The following is a 19,391-nucleotide window of genomic DNA, read 5'->3' as shown; positions in this document are numbered from 1 at the left end:
CCCCGCGGAGTGGCTCTGGCAGCAGCCGCACGTCGCTGTCCTCCTCCTCCTCTGCAGGGAGGGTCCGTGTCCTTCAAAGCCCCGGGCTCGGGGTCATTCCTCCTTGGCCAGCGTCTGCAGCAGCGAAGGGCTGCCGTAGTGAGTTGTGTAAACATAGGAAATGTCATGGATCAGTTCTACGGGGTGGGTTCAGATTAATTATGAGAGTGTGATCCCATTCCAGGCTGGCCTGGTGGCTTTTGGGATGCTATTGCTAGATGAGAGTGGCCTCCCTTGCCTGTAAAGAACATGGCAGCTGCTTTTACATTGATAGCAACTGAAGCTGGGGCTGCTGGAACTGGAGAGGAGCAAACTCTGTCACTTGTGACAGACACCTGTTGTGTCAGATGCTGAGCCTGGAAGGAAGCCAGGAATGGCAGAGGGAACCCTCTGTGTGGCTGCTGGAGGTAAAGGGAGATGACAGGGGAGCGTGGAGGACACAGGCATCCCCCTCATCTGAAGGAGTTGGAGGAGGGTGTGCAGCTGAAGAAGTCCTGGCTGATCTGGCGTGGGTAGCCCTCCAGCACTTTCACCTGGACCGGGTCAAACTTCCAATAGTCTCGGCCTCTCAGGAAATAGGCAAAACCTGTGGGTGAGAGAGGAAGGTTTAGAAGAGGCATCATTCACATGGCTCAGAGCTCTTTGCCAGCATTTTGTTCAGCTGACACTGCAACACATGCAGTACTGAAAGAGAGCTGGAAGAGGCAGGAGGTTTTACTCGAACCCAGGCTTGTGGCATTCACTTTTCTTTTACACTGTTTAGTTTAGACAAAAACTCTAGTTTTACTTTTTGGACAGTACACAGGATGGATTTTATTTTATTTTCCTGGTGGGTTTAAATATGCTGTATGCTTGTAGTGACCCAGCCCTGTGAGGGCAGGGGATTTTTAGGACAGGGAGGGACAGGCAACTTGTGAGGACCTGCTCAGAACATGTGTTCTATGGGCAAGCTGCCCTGGAATTTAGGTTCTGGAAGCAGTGGGGAGTTGTTTCACTTCATCCTTAGAGAGGAAAGAGGCACTCACCACACTGTCATCCCAAGCACCCTGGCTGTCCCCAGTGTTTCTGTGACACTGCCCTGCTGCTTTCAGCATGGGGCACACTGGGGAGGACTGGTCTGTCACAGACATCTTTTATGAAAAATCCTTTCCTTAGGATTTTTCCTCCTGAGAAGCTGAGAAGCCTCAGGAACAAAATGTAAACAATGATTATCTGCTGCTGTGGAATGCAACAGGTGCATCTGTGTTGGTTCATGTGGTTGTTTCTAATTAATGGCCAATCACAGCCCAGCTTGCTCGGATAGAGTGTCCGAGCCACAAGCCTTTGTTATCATTCTTTCCTATTCTATTCTTAGCCAGCCTTCTGAGGAAATCCTTTCCTCTATTCTTTTAGTACAGTTTTAATGTAATATATATCATAAAATAATAATCAGCTTTCTGAACCATGGAGTCAGATCCTCATCTCTTCCCTCAACCTGAGACCCCTCTGAACATGGTCACACTGGGCAATACCAAAAGCAGCCTGTTCTTTGTTCAGCTCCCCTGTAGAAGTGTGGGCAGTGTTTCTGTTGTCTTCTCATCACTTCCCTTGCCAGGAGCAGTGAGAGGTGGGCAGGACTCAGTGACTCTTTCTTGCTCAGATATTTGACTTCTCTCTATCACACTTAAATATCAATTGCTGTAATTAATGGCAGTGAAACAACTTCTCAATTCTCTCCCCACTGAAGAGAACCGCCCCTCTACACTGTATGGGATGTGTTATGGCTGGGCAGTACCCACTACAGCCGCATGTGTGGCTCTGCAGAGCTGTGAGCAGAGCAGGCTGAGCACTGACCCAGCTCGTCCTGGAAGGCGGCGTCGATCTCAGCGGGCACGCCGCGCCAGTCGGCCATGGCCCGCGGGTAGACGTTGTCCACCTGGCGCCTCTGGGGGTTGAAGCGCCAGTAGTTGCCTCCACTGAAGATGTAGATCTTGTTCTTCTCAGTCCCCCACACCAGAGCTGCCTGCACTGGGGATGCAGGGAGGCCCAGCTCCACGATGGGGGTGGGACCGGATACCCGTCTCTCGCCATCGTAAATCCAGTATTGAGAATCTATTGAGGAGACAGAAAAGGGAAACAAGGGGTCAAAAACTGATAATTTGGCAGTGAACTGTGCAACTGGAGCTGGAGCCTTGGCACAGCTCCCACGGGAAGCTGTGCCTGAGAGGCAAAAACACCACCAGGTGTAATGGATGCTGCCACTGTTGTGTGTCCAAAATGCTGTCAATGCATTGGCATCCCACCTCAGTCCAGCCTGGTGGGTGTTGGTGGGGAACAGGAAGGTCCATTTCAGCTGCATTTTTCTCTGTTTTCTCTATTTCTCTCTCATTTTCTCTATTTGTGGAAATTATAAAGGGCTTGGCTGGAGGGACCAGCCTCTGCCCTGCAATCTCAGCACCTGGAAATCATGTGGGCATGCACAGGCACAGAGAAGGCATGTGGCTGGAAAGCAGTGAGCTGCAGAAACCAGGAAGAATTTGCCAGGTTGATATAGAGACTGGAAGCAGAGTTCCAGATTAGATTAAAATGGGAATCTCTGTAATTAGCCTACGGCATGTAATACTTTCCCCTTATCTCATTTTAACTCACTGTAGGAGCCTGCCAATTTCAGCACTGTAAGCCCTTGTGTGCAGGTCAGGTGCTCAGAAATGTGTTCATGCAGGAGCTCTGCCTGCAGAGCCACTGGTGTGATTTTGGTACTCAGTCTCATGGAGTGCAGATGAGGTGTGCACACCCACAATGAGTTCCCAGGTCATTCTGCATCCCTACTATTGAACCTCCACTTGGGAAGAGCATTAAAGAAAATAGTAGCACTGAAACAGGGTTTGTTGCTGGCCTTGAACCCCAGAGGTGGCCAGGAGGTGGTTTCATTCCTAATTTCTGGCTGCTGGAGGTTGCCTGGTTCTGCACCCAGGCTCCCTGTAGGCTCATAAAGCCATGGGGTACTAGGGAAGTTCCACATGCAGGTCTCTGAGGAGCACAGAAAATGCTGTCCCCAGCCTGAGCAGGGCCCTGGGGACACAGGCACAACCAGGGCACTGCTGGGGCTCACTTCTGGCACAGTGCTTCCCATGACAGCTGGAGAGATGGAACAAATGTTTCCTTCCTTCTCCACTGCCAGGGCAGAGGCTCATTACAGATGTTTGTGTTCCAGGGAAGGAGAATAGGATATTGTGGCTGTGTTTAAAACAAAAGTGAACTCTTGTTCTCTGATAAAAAGTTTAAATAGTTAAGGAAACAAATAACAAGGATTACTGAACTTCTGAGGATTTCCAGATTTATTGTCCCAGGAACCTGCTGAGTCCCGACTACCCCTAAGTAACTGAGATTCCTGAGCCATCTGATCACAGTCCAGCTCTTACCTTGGAAGAACCAGATGTTGCCCAGCGGGTCCTCGAAGGTGGCATCAACAGAGCTGGGGATGCCCTGCCAGTGGCGAGAGGCCAGGGCTGGGTACCCGTCCTGCAGCCTCCCTGCGCGGAGCCGCCACACGAAGCGCGAGCTGAAGAAGAACAGCTCCCCCCGGATGGTGGCTGCAGCGTCGAAGGTTGTGAGGCAGGCGTCGGGCTGCAGGGCCTGCCGAGGCACAGAGGGTCAGGGCTGCCCCCCAGAGCCCCCAGGTGTCCAGGCAGCCCCGTTTGGGTTGGGCACAGGCTGCCTGGAGATGCCCTCCCTACACATCCCAGTGCCAGCTGTAGGGCTGGGCTGGGCTCAGCAGTGCTGGTGTGTAGGGGGATAGAACATAAGTAAACAAAGGTAGTATAGAATGTTATCATACCCCCTAAAGAGTTGCAACTGGGCTAATTATTAAGGATTAGGAGCAGGCCTGATTTTAACAGTAGCCAATTTAACTGTAGCCAATAAGAAGAGTGTTATAAAAGAGTGGATTGGTTGACTGAGGGGAACTGGAGTCAGTTGGCTACTGTGAGGATGAGGAAGAGTCAGAGCCTAGAGGAGCTGCCTAAAAACAACATCAAGGAGGTATGAAACTCTAGCAATGTGGAACTCTTGCAGTGTAATGACAATAGGACTCTTGCACTGGTGGAAGAGGCAGACACCAACTCGAGCTGCTGCCAGGGTGCCAGGGAAGGGCACAGAGCTGCCCTGCACTCACCTCCACGTTGGTGATCTCGTTTGTTTCGAGGTCTGGCTGGGGCAGCTCTGCTGGCTGGGTTGGGGTTGGGTCAGGGTGCACTGAGGGTTTCCCATACAGGTACTGGATCCCTTGCTTGTCATCCTCGCTCAGGCTCAGCGGGTAGCGGAAGATGTAGAAAGGGGACATCAGGGACTTGGAGACAGCCGTGTGCTGCAGGCCCAGCACGTGGCCAAACTCATGGGCAGCCACTTGCAGGAGGTCAGTGCCTACAAAGGGAAAAGATGGAATACACTTTTGTCTACTTACATGCTTCGACCTCCTGGGCTTGTTCCTACCAGTTACCAGACACTGACATTCATTGTAGGAGTCCAAAAAGAGGAAAGAGAAATCTACCTCCACCTGTGTTGTTCCCAGATATCTCCTGTGTAGCTCAAAAATATGTTTGTGGGTTTTTTGGTTTTTCTTAAGGGGCATAATAAAGGAGTTCACTGGTTCAGAAGCACTGTTATTCAATTAATACATCTGGGTATTAACCTGGACATGTTGGTAATCTGCAATTCTGTTGTCAGAGGCTCTTGCCACCTCCTCAGCTACCAGGAAGATAAGGATTTTCCATGCACTTTTGGAAAGGAGAAATTTGCACAGAGAAGGAAGTCTACACCAGATGTGTAGGAGGTGATTTGTTCAGGTTGGTGTTTGTCCACCCAGCCTTGAGGCAGTTGTTGGCTAGAGCTGAAGTTCAGCAAGTCCCAGTTCGATCACACCCACTGTGGGAGATGCTGGTGTTGGTGAGAGAACTCTGGGATTAACTCTTGCCAAAGGCCTTTGTCACAGACAGCAGAGGGAGCTCATTTATTGCTGGTCTGGGGAATGTGTCAAGAAGGTGTCATTTAGAAATAAATCCACAAAATATTACCTAATGTCAAGGCCTGAGACTTAAACAGATTTATGGGAGACTGTGTTTTAGGAATACATGACCTTGGAGCATCTACAAAAGGAGAGGGGGGAAAGGGGATTTCAGTACACAAACTTGTATTGTTTGGCAGGTTTTGTTGAGCTTCCAAAGGGTCCTTTCTGAAGCTGGTAAACTTCACTATGTCCCAGCATATTCATCCACTTCCCTTCAGCCAGAAATCCTCTGAGCTGCAGCCCAGGTGATGAGAGCAGCAGGGATGTGGCTCAGCCAGCCTTGGTGCTCCAAGCAGGATTTCCAGATAAGATTAAAGCAGGATTTCCCTGCTGGCTCCAGGGGAGAATTCCCTGGTCACTTCTCAGCACCAGGAGCAGGGAGAACACAGTGGGGAGGAACCCCTGGGAAGGGTGGAAGGGAAGGTGAGCCCTGCCTTCCTCCACTGGCCAGCTTTACCTGGAAGCCATGAATCTGCACAGCGCTGACCTGATTAAATCAACATATCTAGGTCAGCTGAGAGAGTGGGATTTCCATGCCAGTGATTTATTACAAACTTTCAGACACTTCTGTTTAGCTTGGCAGGCTCCTCACTTGCTGCTTTCCAGTGTTGCCAGAGGAGCTGTGCTGTCAGATTCTGCAGGGGAGGTGCACAGCAGCACAGCTGAAGGAGCTCTGTCCATCCCTGTGTCCCTCATGGATGGTTCTCCACGTAGGGTTTGCTTCCTGCACAGCCCTGGAGTGACCCCAGAGCACACTCCTGCTCTCCCATCAGCAAAATGAGGCCAAGAATTTCCCTGTCTCACTGAGAGCTGAGTCAAGGGTTTATCCATGTTTATATCCTAAAGCTCTTTTCAGCATATGAAATGGCAATTAGCTCCAAAGAGCTTTTACAACAGTTGTTTATGGATGATATGGGAGGGGGGGAGAAGGGGGAATGTCATGGAATAGAGCAGGATTCTGATGGGATCTGGTGTCCACTTTTGGTTCCTGGTTTGCCCCCAACACTGTTTTATGGGAGAATGCAGGAAATTCTTCAACAACAGAGGGTGAGAACCAACAGAGCCCACCCCTGCCCCAGGAGCAGAAACCCCTCTGCAAAGAGCTCCTGTGCTTGTGATTCTTGTTTTGGGCCAGCAGGCACAGCAGTGCTGTGCCCCAGGCAATCAAACTGGCACTGACAGGGTAGTGGTACCCCATGGGCTTTGGGGGTGCCCACTGACATGGCCAGCATTTTGGGAATCCCCAGAGAGGCCTGGGGTTAACTTGGGCCTTGTGATTATTTCTTTGTCCATGTAGATGAGCTGGGAAGGGGGAGGAGGAGCTGACCTGGGTTAATTCTGGTGAGTCTTCCAGAAACTGATGCTCTGGGCACTGCTCCAGATGGTCCCAGGCAGTGCTGCAGTATCTCATGAGATACTGTGACACCAACCCTGAGTGCCCAAGCAGAGAGCTACCAGCTTGGATCTATTATTAGCAAAAAAATTTTTTAAAAAGAGTCTTGACTGGATGTGTTGTTGTTTATGGTCAGAGCATTCCCAGGCCACAGGGACAGAGCTGGAGCCTGGGTGGTTTCCCTTTATGGACTTGTTTGAGGGCAGATGGTGAACAATGCATGCAGGGCCTGGGACTGGGCTGTTCTTTGGAAGACAACAGTGTCACACAGAGCCTGAGCCTCAGTTTTCCTTCATCCTTTGATAGTTTCATTTCTAATGACTCCTGCCAATGCTGGGGGCAATTCCCCAGTGGCAGAGCACATGGCTGGGCAGAAGAGCCATCCCTTGCTGCCCCATACAAGAGGAATCCATGGGGAGCCAGGGTCCTGCTGCTGGACACCAGCTCTGCTGTGGCTGAAGGATAAAAAGCCCTGAATGCTAACAGCCATCTTCTAACTGCTGGGAGATGACAATGCTCACCACAAAAATACTTATTCCCTGTCAGTTTTACAGGGAATAGCACAGGGAATCATTCCCAAGTTCTCTGACAAACATCCTGGAGCAGCCACAGCTCCCCCTGAAGCAGAGCCATACCCAGGTTGTTCCCAATGGTCCAGGTCTCGTCATAGTCAAAGTGCACGTCCCCTTCCCTGTGAGTTTTGGGGAAGAATGCGTGTGCCAGGATCCCTCCAGGCCCATCAAAAGGCAGGTTGTCTCCGTGCCAGTACCTGCAGGGAAGACACATTGCACCTCAGACAAAGGATATGGAGCTCCAGCAGCACACAGCCAAAGGTGGGAGGCACAGAGAGGGGAGAGCAGTTCTCATTCTCATCCTCAGTTCATCCCACTGGTCTAGATCAACTGCTCAGAGCCATTCCAATTGCCACAAGCCAAATTCTGCTTCAGAGCCCTGAGGAAGCAGCTTGATCACACCAAGCACTGAGGAAGCAGATCTCAGTCACACCAAGCTCTGGGGAGTTTGTATGTTTTCTCAGGGATGTTTCTCCCCCTCCCCTCTCCAGCTTCCAGCCCAGAACTGACTGTGAAGCCTAAAGAATGAGGGAGGTGACTGCCTAAGCCAAGACTGAGTTGATATTTCTGGGTGGTGGGGGCTGCAGAGGGGCAGCTGGCAGCAAAACTGACAGCAAAACCCAGCCAAACTCTCAGGTCCTCACTCAGGCCAAGCCACTGATGAATAATGAAGGAAACCCATGAGAGATGTGGCCACTTGAGAGAGCTGAGGGAGACAAATACACAGCATGGAAATCACATCACTGCTTGGACAGTCTCCACTGCCCTCATTAGCTCTGTGCAAACATGCAGCTCAGGGAAGTCTTTGCCCCAGTGAGTTTTTTGCCAAAAGGGAATTTCAGGCCAGGAGCCAAGATTCCCTTAACCAAGAAACTATATTTGTCTTTGGGCAGACAGTTACATCCTTCAGTCAAGGGACAGGATGGAGGACCTGAAGATGGAAAATCAAAACAAATGCTTAAGAAAACAGCCTGTGGGCAGAGAAACATAAATGTACCAGGAAAATGAATGAGTGATCAGTAACGGTGCTGTGTGCAACAGCTGCACTCACACCGAGCAGCCCATGACACTAAAACAATCCCAGTGTCTGAAAGCAGAACCTCCATGTGAGTGCCTGAGCTGTGTGCTGGCAGGTCTCTGCCCTGGCAGGGTGTGCTGCCCTCTGTGCCCACCTCGTGAAGTCGATGACGATGTCAGCCCGTCCCTCCTGCACCTCGGTGAAGGTCAGCGGGGTCACATCACTCCACACTTTCAAAGCTTCCTCTATGGTCCTTCTCACCTTAGCTTTTACAAGTTGCCATGGGAACCTGATAATTCTGGAAGGAACAGACACTGGATGAGGAGAGCATCAGCTGCTGTCCCATGGACAGGGCTGTCACAAAGGCACAATTCTGCAATCAGCATCACCAGGGCCACCATGCCCAGCACCAGAACATCTCCAATCCATATATGCACTGCTCCAGCATCCTCTACCAAGCAACATGTGCAGCAGATAAATCCCATCAGTGTTGGAACCCTCCGGCTGGTGTGTCAGAAGTGAGCTCCCTGGAGAGTTTTGCAGATTGTGTCGTTCAGAAGTGCCACAGCACTCCCCAGGTCTATCCCCTGTAAGGCCACCACCACAAAGATTCCTGAGATTGGTGTGATGTGATTTCTTCTCCTTAACCTCTGCATTTTTTGCCACTGGAAACTTGGGTTCACTGAGGAGTTGCTCCCGCTTCCTCCAATAACAAGAGCAGACTGAAAGCTCTGCCACAGAGGGAAGTTTCCCTTCCATGAACAGTGTTGCTGTATGTAAATCTCTGCTGTGCTTCTTTCTTTAACACTACTGACCAAAAAGAAAAAAAAAGGAATGTTATCTGCAGCCTCCTGATGGTGTGAGGAGCTGTGTCCTGTATTGGATTCAGCGCAAGATGATTTACATGCTGTCAAGGTCCATATGACTGTGCTCACTTCTCCACTCACAGCCCTGAGGGCAGCTGCAGAGGCAGCACAACCCTCCCTGCAGTCTGCTGGGCAGATTCACAACTGAGAATGTGTGGGGTGATTTGGGCAAAACTTTACTCTGAAGTGGTGTTTATGGGACCATCAGAAACAGCTGAATAAAAAGATCTCTTTAAAATAAACTGTGAGGTGAGCCCCCTGTGGGGTGGCTGTGGGGGCAGAGGCACCGCAGGAGAGCGCTGGTGGTGGGGGCTAGGCTCAGAATAAGTGAGGGCAGTGACAGAGTGAGGGCAGTGACAGCGTGATGACAGTGACCCTGTGTGCCATGGGGTGCTGGTGTGGCACTGCCCGGGGCTGAGGCAATGGCTGTGTACAACAGGAGGGCAGCTGTGTTTGGGAGTGTGCTCAGGAGGGGATGAGGAGGTGCTGGGGACAAGCCTGAGTGGTTCAGAGTGGCTCTGCTGGCCCCTGTGCCTCTCATGGTCACATCACAGCTCTGGGGATACCAGACCGAGCATTTGGGCAGGGAGAAGTGAAGCAGCCTGGGGACCACACCGGCCTGGGTGCCTTACCATCATGAGTGCCACACCAGCCTGAGTGCCACACCAGCCTGTCACAGACATCCTTTTATGAAAATACTTTCTTTGAGATTCTTTTCTTCCTGAGAAGCTGAGAAGCCTCAGGAACAAAATGTAAACAATGGTTATCTGCTGCTGTGAAATGCAACAGGTGCATCTGTGATTGACCCATGTTGGTTGTTTCTAATTAATGGCCAGTCACAGTCAGCTGGCTCGGACAGAGAGTCTGGGACACAAACCTTTGTTATTCATTCCTTCTTATTCTATTCTTAGATAGCCTTGTGATGAAATCCTTTCTTCTATTCTTTTAGTATAGTTTTAATGTAATATATATCATAAAATAATAAATCAAGCCTTTTCAAACATGGAGTCAGATCCTCGTCTCTTCCCTCATCCAAAGACCTCTGTGACCACCATCACACCAGCCTGAGTGCCACACCAGCCTGAGTGCCACACCAGCCTTACTGTCACACCATCCTGGCGGCCACGGCAGCCCCTTACCGGTAGGTGAGGTTGGTTTTGTCCCAGCGGCCCCCGGAGAGCACGAAGCGCTTCTGGCGGTTGCGGGCGCGCTGGGCTGCGGGCGGCTCGGGGTCGGGCACGCCGCAGCGGGGCGGGTTCCAGCCGGCCCAGGGCCCCGCCACGGCCCCGGGGGAGCCCTTGGCAGGCACGCCCGTGCCCACGGCGTTCACCAGGGCGGCCAGCCAAGGAGCCTGCTCCTTCCAGGTGGGATGCTTTCGAGACACGTCCTGAAAGGCAAAAGCAAAAGCACGACTTCAGTGTCCGTGAAGATGCTTCCTCTTGCAGAGGGGTGGGCAGCTGCCCACAGCAGTCCTGAGCAGTGGGTTCCACTTCTGTTTCCCCACTGGCAGGGCACAGCCCTGCTCCCCACAAACGTGCCCTGCTCCCTGCTCTGAGGCTGCCTCACACCTGGAGGGCACTGTGCTGTGCCATGGCACCCATGAGCACTAAGCTATTTTTGGTCCATGTTTCCTTGGCAGCTGGCCTGCAGGAAATACTTTTGCAGGCTGTGGATGAGAACCAGACTCTTCAAGTATAAAACAAATCACCGGGGAATAAATTCTCCCCCTTTGCCCTACATCCTTTATTCCCTCCTGGCCCGGGGTGGAGGTGACATTAATGGGAGGAAGTCTCCAGTCCCCAGCACGCAGCTGTGCTCCTTGTTGTCACTTCCGTGGTGTCCCCTTGCTGCCCTGGCACCGTGGGCAGGTCTCAGCATGGCAGAGCAGGACACAGGGGTGTGGGTGACAGCACAGAGAGCAGCAGGGACTGTCCCTGCAGCCCCACCACTGCCTGAGGGAAGGACTGCACCGTATCCCCTCACCTCCCTGTGCCTGTGATTCTGCTTGGGATAGCATCTCCTGGGCTCTCCCACACTCAGTTGGAAAAGCAAGGTTTCTCTTGAAAACATTAATTAATGCTAATTAGCTGACTTCCACCAGTTTCCCATGTTGCCACCATGAAACACAACCCAGGTGTCACCTCCAAGATGCTGTAAGGCTTGTGGGGTGAGAGGGGCTTGGTCCACATCACTGTGCTGCAGAGGGCCAAACACAGATTTTTTTTTTTTTTTTGCCTGATTTTATGCAGCAAATGAAAGGATGAAAGGTGTTAGAGCAGGCAGGAGCTGAGATGCAGCAGTGCTGAACAGGCAGGCTCTGTCCCACAGGGCTCCAAGGGAGGACCTGGGCTTTGGGCAGCTCTTTCTTGCCCTGCAAAGAGCTGCCTCCTTCCAGGCCAGCTTTCCTGGCTGCCCTGCCAGCGACACGGGGGTCAGGATGGCACGGTGCCAGCGCTGCCATGATGCCTGTAATCCACATGCTGCCACCTCTGCTGCCACAATGGGCCCATTCATGCAGGCTGGAATGAAGTGTGAAGGCCTTGGCATGAATTCACCACTGAGCCAGGCACGGATGGACAGGGGAGCCAGGCAGGGCACTCTGGGTGTCCACACATCACTTTAGGCTTTTGGTGTGTCTGTCACAGCCTGCTGGCTGATCCTCCCCAGACAGACAGACAGACAGACAGACACCCTTGGTGGCTGAGCCATTGATACAACCCTGGTGTCCCAGTGCACTCTCACACCCCACAGGAACTGCACTAGCAAAGAGAGAAACCATCCTGAACAGCAGGATTGTCACACTCTGGACAGCAGGATTTTCACACCCTGGACAGCAGGATTGTCACACTCTGGACAGCAGGATTTTCACACCCTGGACAGCAGGATTGTCACACCCTGGACAGCAGGATTTTCACACCCTGGACAGCAAGAGCTGCCCAGGCCACCAGGCACACACTGAGCATCCATTCAGGGCCTGGGGAGGAGGAGCACGGGCTGGGCTGTCCCCAGGCTGCTCCTGCTGGACTGGAGCCCTGCCAGGCTGAGGTACCTGTCCTCTGAGAGGAGCTCTCTGAGAGCCCCTGGCACCCTGCCTGGGCTGGCAGCTCCTGATGCAAGGGACAGCTGGCAGCAAGAGCTGACAAAGTTCATGTTCTGGCCAACATTTGCTGTCAGCCCCGATGACACCGAGGCACACAATGGCTCTGTGTCACCAGAGCTCAGCCTGCAGGGCTGCAGAGCCCCTTGCTCCTGGCTGCACCCACGGCCAGTTCCTGGCAGCTGAGGATTGGGTGAGGAATCCATCTGGCTTTCCAAGTGCAGGGCCTGGGAGCCCAGGGGAACCCCCAAGGAGTGCTCAGGTGGGTGGGTGGGCTGAGCTGACCCAGATGCCCCTTAACCCTGGTTTTTTGCCCTGGTGATGTTCTGCACATTTCTGCAGGAATCCTTTTCCCCCCCGGTAAGGCTAATTTCCTTACAGGCTGGGGCCACTGCCATGAGCTGGAGGTTTTCTCTCTCCTCTGGCCAGGAGAAGCTGCCTGTTTCCTTCTTGCCCTGAGCAATCCCATGTTCAGAGGCAGATTTTCTCTCCTCTTTGTTACCTCAAGGCACTGCTATGAATCCCAGCTTTCCAAACCCCACCTTGCAACAGCAGGACCCTCCCTGCTCCTCCTGCCCTTTGCAGGTCCTGGAAGGGGCACAATGGGCTCCTGTGGGTGGGACAGGAGGCAGGACCTGCCCTGGTGCCCTGAGTGTGCCCCTGGACAAACAGTGACTCTGTCCCTGTCGTCACTGCACCGACATTAGCACCATGGCAGGAAAGGGCTGGAAAATGCCACTGCAGGCAAGGGGAAATGTGACAGGCACAAACCACTTGCCAAAAAATGCTCAGGGGACACCCAGGCTGGAGATCTTGGCCTCCTTGGCTGGACACACCTTGCTGCAGGCACTTCCCAGGGATTAGATACCGTGTCCAGCTTGCTTAAGGTTACATCCTTCCCAGGCAGCGCTGAGCCCTCCCTCTGGTGGGGAGATCTGCTTTGTCCCCTGAGCTGTGCTACCCCACCCTGGCTGATGGCTCAGGGCTCCCTCAGGTCCCTGCTGCTGCCCAGGCTGCTGCAGAGCTGGGAGGGCAAGGGGAGGAGGGCACTGGGTACCCATCAGGGCATCCCACCAGCAGAAGGGAGAGGATTCCTGAACACAAAAGCAAAGGGAAATCCCAGGGTTTGTCCCAGCAGAGCGCAAAACAGATCTGAGCCTCTGGCTGAGTGTGTGCAGCCCCTGGCAGTGCCCACCCTGCATAACCCACAGCTGGGCATGGGAGCAGCTGCTTTGCAGTCAAGGGAGAGGCCAGGGCTTTGCAATAGAGGCTGCTCAGTAAATGTGAACACAGCACAAGCACAGAGAGCGTTCCAGGCCTGAAACCAAAGGTTGAGGGCAGTGGGGACAGCAGAGGAGCAAAGCTGTACCAAAGAGGGCTGTGCTGCAGGCTGGGCACAGCTCCTCACCAAGAAAGTGCCTCTTCCTGCAGCCTGAAAGGCTGGGGGGGAGCAGCGGGGAAAGGACAGATCCCAGGGGACAGCAAAACCACAGGGGAGGTCCAGGCTGCCCACTCAGCTCCTCACAGCTTTATCAGCCTTCAAGTGCTGTGATACAGCAGCCATATGAACAGCAGCCAAGCTTCCCAGGAAGTGTTCCAGCCATCCCAGGGAGCCAGGAGCATCTTTAACCTCCTGGTGCTGGGCAGCACTGACCCTGCAGAGCCCTGGGAGCAGCAGCAGCTGCAGCAGCACAGGGGCAGGGCAGCATCAGCCCAAACGAGCACAGGGCTGGGGCTGGTGCCTGGTGCTGACCAGCCCACGGCTCTCCTGAGCCTGGCTCCATCTCTCCTGCCTGCCTGAGCTCAAACTTGTGTCCTCTTTGTGTACCTGATCACCCAGGCTCCTGGCTGCTGCTGTGGCTTGGACATGAAAGGAGACCCCTCTGCCTGTCAGACAGGAGGGATTGGACAAGTTACAGCCTGAATCCTTCAGTCTTGGGTGCTTCCCCTCTCACTGCTTCCCCTTCACCTGGGGAATGAGCTCAAGGACTTTGTCTCCATTTCCCTGTCCCTTCTGCTCCTGCTTTTCCATTGCTTCTGTTTCTGCTTCCTCCTTTTGTCACTCAGAGCATTTCCAAGGCCCTGGTGTTTGCAGCATTATTCCCTCCTCCCTAGGACCCTGCACCTCGGAGCACTCCTGCTCTCATTTCAGCAGAAATGCTTCCTCTTGCAGTTCTCTCACCCCATTTTTGCCCACTGTGGGGTGGCCATGCTCCCCAAGGGCTCTGCACCCCTGAACAGCAATGTTCCAGCCTGAAATCTGCTTTGTTCTCCTGATGCAGAGACAGCTTTTTGTGCAGCCTGCCTCTCAGCCCAGCATGGATTTGCAGGGGTTGGATTTGAAAGTGCAGCTACAGCTGATGGTAAAACTGGAACCAGCTTCATTCTGGTCAGGTTGTGTTCCAGGAGCAGCCTGGGCTGGGAAGGGGCTGATGCTGCAGGTGGAATTTCACGGCAGAAATGTGATTGTGGTGTGGTCCAACCCTGAGCTAAATGCACTGTTAGTGGAAACAATGCCCAGGCAAAGCCACCAGATTTATTGATCCTGTCTGCCCAGCACAAGGTCTCCCAACCCCTCCATGAATTCTTTGCTCACACAAAATTCCTCACCCCAGGCCTGCTCCATGCTGGCTGCAGCCTGGTCCCACTGCAGACAGGCACAGCACAAAGGCTGGGCCCAAACAGGAGCTGCTGCAGTGCCTGGCTGTGCACACACTGCTGGATTTTCCTCTCCCCTCACTTCCACACCCTGGCACCATCCAGCACTGCCTCCCAGGGCCTGACACTTTGTTTCCGGATTACATGGTGGTAGTTGTTGTTGGCAATGAAAAAAGGAAAATGTTTATTTTCCCTAAGCAACGTGGAACATGAAACATTATGGACTGCAAATGTTTATGGCCACAGAGAGAATGAGAAGAAGCAGGCTTTGGTGTAACAAGAGAAAGCAAATGAATAAACACTGCAGGACTATTTTTATTATCAGGCATTTTAATTATGTGACAGTTTGTGAGACTATTCCATCAACAACACCACAACCAAGCTGCTGGTGTCACCCAAGCAACAGCTTGCCAGAAACAGGAGTACTTACAGAGCAAACAAGCCCCAGGATGCTGACAGAGCAAAAGGTTTCAAGAGCCCTTTATCTGATGACCTAGAATTCCCCTTGAAACGAAGAAACTGCTCTAGGATGTGGCACACTCCTGGCAGGGGAGGAAGGGGGCTGAGATGTTTTGTTCATTGTGCACTTACACCCAAGCTAAGAGGAGCCATGAGCTGCCAGCGCCTCTCTCCTGCCCAAATCCACCAAAGGGAGGAAGTCTGGTCACTGCCTGTCCTTGCTGGGACTCCTCTGTCTGCACCAGGATCTCAGTGAACATCTGAAAACATGTCTGTGGCCTTAGTGAACCCCTGAAGTGCTCTGCTTTTCATTTTGCTGGGCAGCTATGTGCAGACTCAGCTCTGCTCCCATTTGGCTGAGCCATCCCCAGTGCAGAAACACCCACAAACCCTTTATTTACCTATCCATATATTTGAGATTAGTAGGAAAGAGCTACAAAAGTGGGGGAAAAGTGGGGGGAAAAGTGGGATGTCCAGCATCTCTGCAGGATAACTTTCCACTAAAAATCCTTTTCAAACAACTCCTATACAATGCATCCCTTCTTCTGCAGAGCCCCACAGGTCATGGTGCCAGGGCAGGATAAGTGTGGGGCAAGGAAATGCAACAAAACCTGGAGAGGGGGATCCTCCCCAGACTGCTCTTCTCCTTCCTCTTTCTCCTTCTCCCTCTCCCCTCCCAGCTGCATCCCAAGCCCTGCCACCCTGCAGGGTGTGTGTGTGTGTGTCTGTGTGTGCTGCCTGTGAAGCACAAACACAACAAACCCTCTGCAGAATAACCACTTACATGTGTCTCGAGCCTCTCCCAGAGCACAAGATAAACATGCCTAAAATTACCCCAGCCCCGGCTGCAGTTTTTAAATAGCCTAAACCAAGGAGTGCAAATCCAACCCTCCCTGCAGGAGCCGCCTGAGCCTGAGCGAGGCAGGCAGGGGCTGCGGGGCAGGCACTGAGGGGAACCTGCCGTGCTCAGGGGGCAGCTGCAGCACCCCCGAGGGGTTGTGTTGGTAGCTGGGAGGGTGCCCAGCACTTCTCCACAGAGAGAGACCTTCCCAGCGAAGGCAGGGCTTTGATTTCCCCGGGGAGCCGCCGGCAGGGCAGGAATTCGGTGTCTGCGCGTGCACGGCCCGGGGACTGCGGATCTTTTGTTCTCAAGTTTTACAGTGGACACCAGACCCAGCCTTTATTCTGCTCTCAGTTTTCTCTTGCTTGCTTCAGGCATTAATATGAAAGTGAAGGAGCTCTACAGGGTTTGCCTCAAAAGAACACAAGTCCTTCAGCAACTTGCCCTATAGCCGGGCTTTAAAGTGAATCTCAGCCCTGATTCCCTCCCCTCCCAGCTGCTGCTGTTGTGACTCGCTGTTGGAGCGCAAACAGCCACAAACAGCTGCGTGCAGCACAAACTCCTGCTGTCCTTGCCCACCCCCGTACTGGCACAGCCCGAGGAGCTCCTGTGCTCTGCCTCACTGGAGTGTGAATCTCTTTTCCCGGCTCAGCCCCTTGGCTCCTTTCTCATTCGTCACCTGACAGCAAAAGGTGCCCAGACAGGAAATGAGCGGCTGTCAGACATGAGGGAAACATCCCTTTGTGCAGCAGGCTGGAGCAGTCAGAGCAGGGAGCACGGGATGGGGTGGCACAGCTCCCTGTGAGAGAGGGCACAGGGTGGCCAGGCCTCTGTCAGCCTGGCAGTGCCACCTCAGCTGTCCTGCACACACGTGTTCCCCTGCTGCCACCTCCAGTGTGGAAAACTGGCTGCACCTCAGAGGCAGCAGAATAACCTTCAGAAGCTTTGACAGCAGATGAGGAACCCAAAAGGGCAGCTGTGTGGGGTGACAGAGCTGCAGTTTGAAAGGATGGGGGATCACCTGTCCATCTCCAACCCAAGCAATGCAGCCACCATCTCTGCAAAGGCTGGGTCAAACACATCAGTCTGAAAGTCAAGCTTCACGTGGCTGGTCCAACACACAGCACAAGGCATTCCTGAACAAAACAGACCTGCAGGAGCATCACCTGGAGCTACTCCAGCCAGGAGGGAAGGATTAGCACTCACAGAGCACAGCATGAGCCGAGGATGAGGAAGAAATCACCTCTCTGCTGGCACACTGCCACCTGCGGGGACCTTGTGGAGCGTGGCAGTGGATTTGATGAGCAGGAGCCTGAGCAGCCCTGGAGCCTGCACTAACTCCGTGCTCTTCAGCAGTTTGGGGCACAAACCAGCTCGAGGGGCACTGGCCAAGTCAGCTGAGCCCCTGCAGCAGCTGTGGGTGCTGGCACAAGGACATGAACATGGGCAGCTGGGCTGGGCTCCAGCTCAGAGAGTGAAACCCAGGCTGGCTCTCCCTTCCCCAGGACCTCACACAGGCCCTTGCTGGCAGCCAGACCAGGACCAGGGGCTGTGCAGGCTCCTCCAGGAGCAGCAGTTTCAGAGCTCACACAGGGCAGAGCTCAAGGCACCTGCCAGCCCACGGGAACCAGCAGCCTCCAGCTTTGTGCGGGTGGAGCTCTGCCCACCCAGCCCCTGCTGCTCTCGGACGGGCCTGAAGCCCTCAGAGCAGCGGCATTCCTGGAGTGCAGGGTGCCGCCAGGGTGCCACCAGGAGCGCTCGGCCTCACCTTCCCCAGAGGCAGAGCGCGGTGACATTTCGTTCGGAGGAATGCGAGCACTTTGGGGGCCAAGGCTGCTCCGTGCCAAGTCCCAGCCCACAGCAGATTTAGCAGCCAAGTTAGAAAGCGCTCAGATGACAGAGCTGATAATAAAACCATCGACAGAACCTGAACTAATCCCCTTGGGCTGCTACCGGGCATTTGCTCTGTTATTATTTCATGGCACAGCAGCGAAGCGCATGTCTACAATAACGCGATTACACACGCACACATTCCCAGCACAAGGAGCTCTCTGTCCTCTCCCGTCCCCAAACCCCCCGCACGCCGCTGCTCCTCTCCGGTCCCAGGTGCAGGGATCGGGCAGGATCTGCAGGAAGAAGGAGCCCTGCTGCTCCTCTCCTGCCTGCCTTTCATTCATCCCTTCACTCTCGTCTCCCCGTAACTTGGGGAGCTGCCAGCGCAGCGCGCAGGGGGTGTCGGAGCAGCAGCGGGGGCTCTGCTGCCGCTGAAGCACGGGGGATGGATGCCGCGTCCTCTCCTAAGCTCTCCTTGTCCCGGTCCCCGTTTTCCCTCGGGAACACGGCTGTGGAAGCTCCCCAAGAAGGCAGGAGGAGCCTAGGAGGCACGGCCGGGGCAGGGGCAGCGTCCCGCGGCCGGTGATTCCCGTGCCGGCATCCCGAGCGCGGCTCGGGGATGGATGGATGGATGGAGCGGCGGGGGGAGGACGCAGCTCATCCCTTTCGGCGGAGGATCTGCCGGGGAGATCCCGCCCTGGGACAGCACCGGGGGACGCGGAGGGAGGCACCGGGCGGCCCCGACTCACCGGCTTGTGTCGGCGGGCGGGCGCGGCGGGCGCGCAGTGCAGCAGAGCGGCGGCCAGCAAGGCGGCGGCGGCGGGCAGCGGCGGGCGGGCCATGCCGGGTGGCGGAGCGGGCTCGGACATGGGGCACACGAGGCGGGAGGGGGGGTCCCGCTGAGCCTTTTATCCCCCCACCGTGGCCGCCTGCCCTCCTCCTCCTCGCGCCTCCTCCCGCTCCTGCCTTTTGTTCTCCCCGAGCCGCGGCTGCTCGGGCCGGGGGGACACGGCCCGGCCGCATCGCGGGAGGGGGGTCCGGTCCCGCCCGGGCCCGGCCGCTCCGCCCCGCCACCCCCCGGGGGCGGAACGGGGCGGGACCCCCTCCCACGCCTGCCCGGCACCGGCCCCCGGCTCCTGCCTGACTCGGGGTGCCTTCAAACGGGCCCCTCTAAAGGTGTCTCACTGTCCTGCCCGCCCTGGGATGCCTTCAAACGGGCCCCTCTAAAGGTGTATCTCACCCTCCTGCCTGCCTTTGGGTGCCTTCAAACGGGCCCCTCTAAAGGTGTCTCACTGTCCTGCCCGCCCTGGGATGCCTTCAAACGGGCCCCTCTAAAGGTGTCTCACTGTCCTGCCCGCCCTGGGGTGCCTTTACACGGGCCCCTCTAAAGGTGTATCTCACCCTCCTGCCCGCCTTTGGGTACCTTTACACGGGCCCCTCTAAAGGTGTCTTTCACCTCTCCCGCCTAAGGGCACCAAGGACTAAACCCCATCCTCATAGTGCCCATCGAGAGCACTCCAATCCCCATGGGGAGTAGCTCACAGCCGTGTTTTAATGAGTTTGAACTCCTG

At 54.5% G+C, this 19,391-nt stretch overlaps 1 protein-coding gene across 1 annotated transcript; it reads right to left on the bottom strand.

Annotated features, from left to right (window-relative positions):
* Nucleotides 1–491: 491 nt before the first annotated feature.
* On the bottom strand, nucleotides 492–18,800 carry MMP11 (matrix metallopeptidase 11). The gene is made up of 8 exons (XM_058816853.1): nucleotides 18,570–18,800; nucleotides 10,072–10,319; nucleotides 8,221–8,364; nucleotides 7,112–7,245; nucleotides 4,193–4,440; nucleotides 3,441–3,654; nucleotides 1,873–2,130; nucleotides 492–625 (listed from the first exon to the last, which is right to left on the bottom strand). The coding sequence occupies exons 1-8, from the start codon at nucleotides 18,687–18,689 to the stop codon at nucleotides 492–494; spliced, it is 1,500 nt and encodes a 499-aa protein (XP_058672836.1). The 5' UTR covers nucleotides 18,690–18,800.
* Nucleotides 18,801–19,391: the final 591 nt, after the last annotated feature.

Source organism: Ammospiza caudacuta, chromosome 18, assembly GCF_027887145.1.
Source record: "Ammospiza caudacuta isolate bAmmCau1 chromosome 18, bAmmCau1.pri, whole genome shotgun sequence".
NCBI lineage: Eukaryota > Metazoa > Chordata > Aves > Passeriformes > Passerellidae > Ammospiza > Ammospiza caudacuta.
The sequence above is the reverse complement of the archived record's forward strand: the minus strand, read 5'-3'. Positions and strand labels throughout refer to the sequence as shown.

Coding starts and splice junctions, on each gene's coding strand:
- MMP11 (XM_058816853.1), bottom strand. CDS start 18,689: ATGTCCGAGCCCGCTCCGCCACCCGGCATGGCCCGCCCGCCGCTGCCC. Junction 7,246..8,220: donor ATCGTCATCGACTTCACGAG/GTGGGCACAGAG, acceptor TCTTCCCTGCAG/GTACTGGCACGGAGACAACC. Junction 3,655..4,192: donor ACGAGATCACCAACGTGGAG/GTGAGTGCAGGG, acceptor GTGCCTCGGCAG/GCCCTGCAGCCCGACGCCTG.